The sequence below is a fragment of the Arachis hypogaea genome, chromosome 10, assembly GCF_003086295.3.
Source record: "Arachis hypogaea cultivar Tifrunner chromosome 10, arahy.Tifrunner.gnm2.J5K5, whole genome shotgun sequence".
Classification (NCBI taxonomy): Eukaryota; Viridiplantae; Streptophyta; class Magnoliopsida; order Fabales; family Fabaceae; genus Arachis; species Arachis hypogaea.
The window spans coordinates 13,073,215-13,078,574 of record NC_092045.1 but is presented as its reverse complement, the minus strand read 5'-3'; the positions used below and the strand labels follow the sequence as shown (position 1 = coordinate 13,078,574).

The following is a 5,360-nucleotide window of genomic DNA, read 5'->3' as shown; positions in this document are numbered from 1 at the left end:
TATAGATTCAACCCTCCATTCTCTAAGCCTACCACAACCTTCAAATATTATTAAAAAACTTTATATATTTTAAATGTAAAATACATAAAATATTTAAAAAAATTTATTATTATATTTTTAAAATATACATTAAATATAAGTTAGTTAAATTTTTCTTTTATTACTTTATTCAATCTTGTAATATATTTTAAAAATCCTGTAAAAAATTTAAAAAATTGTAAAATAGTAAAATAAAAGATTGATTATTATTAAATGTATAATTTTGATTATATGCAAACTGCTATCTTAATTTAAGAATAGTTACAATATTATATTTTTTATTGATTTTAATTTTTTATTTTAAAAGAGTTTATTCCTAATTTTAGGATTTAGCAAAACGTTACTTAGATTCGGGTTTATCGTAACTAAAATGCTACCGTAGACGAAAAGGGACTTTCACGAACCTCAAGAGTATAGGATCTAAGGTCACTTGTCCTCTGAATTCTTATGCAGAGAAAACGTTTTTATTGGGACTCGGAATTCGTCTTCTTTGTGGCGCCGCAATTGACGATGCCATGTCTCTCTCCAATATCACAACGCCATAACCTAACCATGTTTTAGTGATGAATAAATTTCAAATTCACCATACAATGTATTGGACCAACTCCTGAAAGAAGTATATAGAATAAAATATTTCAATTCAAATCTATGTTGTTAATTAAATGTTTTTCATATTAGATTGCTAATACTGAATTGGTATTTTATATTTATATATACTAGTCTAGGTTCATCTTGGTAAAATCATTGAAGCAAGATGAATTATATAACAACATTAATCGTCATGGCCTCTATAATATTGTGGAAAATTTATTTTAATTATATGATTTACCCAAATCCTTTTAATAATACTAAATGTAATATATTTTTTTAAGCAAAAAGTAAGTATCCTTAAGGAGCACTCTGGTTTAGTTTTCAAGAAATCCTCTCAAATATCAATCAAATGACTATATAAAATTTTAATTGAAAAATTTGAAAAAAAAAAGTTATTTAGTACATCAAATAAAAATTAAAAAACTGAGATATTTTAGCATCACTGAAATTACACTACTTACTATTATTGTATGTTGTATATAATAAAAAAAGCAAAGGATAAATTGATTTTTTTTGGTTTGTAGATATTTGAATTTTTAAAGATTTAAAGATACATTTAAATTTTTAATCTTTTTAAAATATGAACACATCAATCTTTGTATCTAATTTGTTCCATTTTAAAACTCTATTATGTATGTATTTGTATCAATTAAATTAGTACAATAAAAATTACGTTTAATTTTTTTATTAAATTTAATAAATCCAAGTAGATATGAGAAATTAATATATCTAAATTTTAAAAAAATTATAAATTTAAATATATTTTTAAATTTTTAAAAATTTAAATATTTACTAATCAAAAAATTAATAACTTATTTATCTCTTCCTCTAAGAAGAAGCTATATAATAAGCACTTAGATGCATCCAAACACTTACAAAACAAAACAAAATGTTGATGTGGCACGATGATTTTTAAATTTTAACATTTAACAATTGAGATGCGAGTATGGATCCATTCATGGGATGTGAGAAAAGAAAACAAGAAAAGGCATTAAATACCAAAAGTTGACATTTCGAGGGCAACACAACACAGAACCATTCGTTTCTTCAGCTATGCCTAACCCAATGAACTAACGACACGTGTGGGACAAAGCTATCAGGTGGAGGTTACATGTGCTAGTCTCCATGTGAAGGTCATAGTATACGTGTCAGTCCTTCATAGGCCAGCCCTCATCGAATAAAGCTCCCCCCATTGAATGAAGTTGACGAGGTAAAAGCCAAAGCAAGAAAGAACGTGATTAGAGCAAGCAAAGAACCAAAGGAACATTTTGGAGAGCGCATTTGCACACCTAAACCCGTGTGCAATTTTATTTTCTGAATATTTTATAAATGATCATTTCTAAATTAATTTGATACATTCATCAAATATCAGATTAATTCGATAAAATTATTCAAAAATTAATAATTTGTTGAATATTTTTATTTAGTGGTAATTTTGTCAAACTAATAATTTAGCTTTTTTTATAGATAGAGTTAATTTATTTATTTTATGTTTAGAATTGTTCATATTTAAATCTTTTTTATAATAAAAATAATAATTTATTCTTTATTGTTTAATTTTTTTCGTTTCGTCAAAACCAAATTTATGTATAATCTGATATAAACTTGCTTAAGATGGATATGATTCTTTCCAATATAATTTTAATAAAGTTATACACTTAGACATTATTTAAAATTTCTGATTAAGTTAATGCATTAATATTTTTATAAATTATTTCCGTATCTAAAGTGAGAGTCTAGATTTCCAAAATAAGTAAACGTGTAAAGTGACTAAATGAGTGAATAATTATTCTTTGATTCAATTGATGCAACTTCCTTGAGACAAAGATTATTAACCTAAAGATAAGTGTTGTTTTAAGAGTTTAATTTGAACGTATTAATGATATAAAATATTTTATATATTTATTTAATTATATTTGTTTTTTATTATTATTATTTATATAATTAATATAAAAAATAGTTATTTTTACTGACTTAATATTATATAATTAGTTGCATATGTAAAATTATTAAAATTAAATTTTGTTTTATATTTTTATTTTATTTGACACATTATTTTTTCACCGAAAAGAATCCAACGGTTTAGTTGAAACATTAATTCAAATTTAAAACATAAATACTACAAAACAAGTAAAAGTGTATAAACCAATTGTTAGTGGAAAAATTAGGCATCAACTTAATACCACAAATATCATTCTTCATACCGGTGGGGACCATCACCACTACATGAGTGTATATATAAACCCCATGAAAAAGGGTTCCCCCAATTAAAATTCAAGAGTTGCATTATAGTCACCACCCCCACAAATAAAACTAAGTTAGATCACAAATATTTTCTCTATTTGCTTCCCTTTTGTCCAATCTTCATCATTCGTCATAGCTTCTTTAAAGAACCTCTTGTTCTCTGGTTTTGGAATTGAGACAGGTTCGTCTTCACTTTTTTGAAATACCTATAGTTCTTTTAATTTTTCTTGTGTATTATTAGAATCTTATGGCAGCAGCTATAGATATATACAATAGCATGATGACACAAGATTACTTATCATACTCTTGTAGTGATGAAGAGTTGATGAAAGCACTTGAGCCTTTTATTATGACAAGTGATTATTTTTCATCTAATTCTAATAATAGCAATAGTAACGATAATAATTCCTTACCCTCTTTTTCTCTCTCACCTTCTTCCCCTGCATCATCATCATCATCACTATACCCTTCTTATTACAATTCCTTCACTTCTAATTACAACCCTTCACCGTTAAATTCTACCACCCAAAGTTCCTCCATAAGACTCAACCAACTCACGCCATCTCAAATTCTCCAAATCCAATCACAAATCCATGTTGCACAACAACAAGAAAAGAATCAACATGCTTTGTTTCTAGGGCCAAAACCTGCCCCCATGAAGCATGCCGGCGTGACGAATTCCTCTGCGGCCGCGAAGCCTACAAAGCTCTACCGAGGGGTGAGGCAAAGGCATTGGGGAAAATGGGTGGCAGAGATAAGGCTACCAAAGAACCGAACCCGTCTTTGGCTTGGAACATTCGAAACGGCTGAAGAAGCAGCGTTGGCTTATGACAACGCTGCTTTTAAGTTAAGAGGAGAACTTGCACGGCTTAATTTCCCTCACCTTCGCCACCACGGGGCACGCGTGTACGGTGAATTCGGGGAAATCAAGCCGTTACCCTCTTCGGTGGACGCGAAACTCCAAGCCATTTGTGAAGGCTTGGAGAAAACAGAGAAGGTTGTAGTGGATACAAAGCCTAAGATAGAGGAAAATGCAACTGAATCCGACGTTGGATTTGGTTGTGCTGAGTTTGAGGATTATAAGTTGGAGAAGAAGCCAAAGTTGTCTCCTCCTTTGTTGTCTGATGAATCATCCGCTGCGGGCGGTGTGTCTTCGCCGGAATCCGATATCACTTTCTTGGATTTCTCGGATCCAGATGAAATTGATAACCTTGGGTTGGATTTGAAGAAGTATCCTTCAGTGGAGATTGATTGGGAGTCTATATGAGTCTTCAATAATACACAATTTTATTCTAAAATATTTGTATATTTTTAGAGCATATTTAATTTGTGTCACAAAAATATTTACAAACCACTCATAACTATTAATAATTATATAAAGAGATTATATGAGTGAGTTATTGTAATTATTTTTGAAACATATATTAAACTTGCTCAAAGAACATGCAAATATTTACGGTTAAGTGGATTAATTTTACTTAGGTTGGTTAGGTTCTGTCATTTGCATGCATATGCTACGTTGTAATAATTTAGTTTTTTTTCTTTTTTTTTTTCAGTGTCTTGTGGCAGAGGCTGCAATGAGACTTTTTTATACCATTGCAGTAATTTTGCCAAATTTTAGTGTCTTGGTCTGCTGTTTTCTTTTTTGTTATCTGCATGGCCATTGGAACTTCAACTTGTGTCTTGGCTACTTTTTCTGTAGTCCATATGTAGATTAAAGTGCCTCTAAATAAATACAAGTTTCGGAAATTATCACTAAAAGTAATGCTAAGTAATCAATTTTTTTTTTCAATGTTATCTAATTTTTAAAAAATTATTTTGTTTATTTTAAATTTTAAATTCTAAATTATAAATTTATAATTTTAAATTCTAAATTATAAAGCTAAACTCTAAAATTAGTTAATGTTAACTAACTAAAAAATAATTTTTTATATTTTTTCTATCTCTAATAATATAATAATAATATTTATTTTTCCCAATTCAGATAGATATCCTCAGTCAATTAAGGTGAAGTTCAAATTTTTGACATTTAGTTAAGAGACAATGAATTCTTTTTAGTCAACCACTCTCCTGATTAATAATAATAAAGTAGTTTAAATGAATAGAGATTACTTCTTTTTTTGTAAAATACATTGGCTAACTATAATTGAAGTTTTAATTTTTGTGATATATTAGTCAAGTTAAAAAATTTGAATACATCAATTGATGAAAGAGAATAATATTATATATTTAAAATTTTTTGTTAATTAAATCTAACTAAGTTAGTCTAATATAACAAAAATCAATTATGACTAATATTATTTTAAATCTTGTTTAATTTGATTAGACTTGATTCATAAAAAAAAATTAAATATGTAACATTATTTTTATTTAAAATACTAAAATAATGGTTATAATTATGAACTAAAAGTATGTTAGGATCGGTTTTCAGTTAATATGTATCCAAAAATAATTTCTTAAAATTAAATATCATTTAACATAAGAGA

At 27.6% G+C, this 5,360-nt stretch overlaps 1 protein-coding gene across 2 annotated transcripts; it reads left to right on the top strand.

Moving 5' to 3' along the window:
• The first annotated feature begins 2,891 nt into the window (after nucleotides 1–2,891).
• LOC112715195 (ethylene-responsive transcription factor RAP2-4) lies at nucleotides 2,892–4,635 on the top strand. Of its 2 annotated transcripts, XM_025766961.3 has the most exons (2): nucleotides 2,899–3,055; nucleotides 3,187–4,635. In XM_025766961.3, exon 2 carries the CDS (start codon nucleotides 3,200–3,202, stop codon nucleotides 4,139–4,141), a length of 942 nt encoding a protein of 313 aa, XP_025622746.1. In that variant the 5' UTR covers nucleotides 2,899–3,055; nucleotides 3,187–3,199; the 3' UTR covers nucleotides 4,142–4,635. The 2 variants fall into 2 exon arrangements, with proteins under 2 accessions (XP_025622745.1, XP_025622746.1); XM_025766960.3 differs by having other exon boundaries at nucleotides 2,892–4,635.
• The last annotated feature ends 725 nt before the right edge of the window (nucleotides 4,636–5,360 follow it).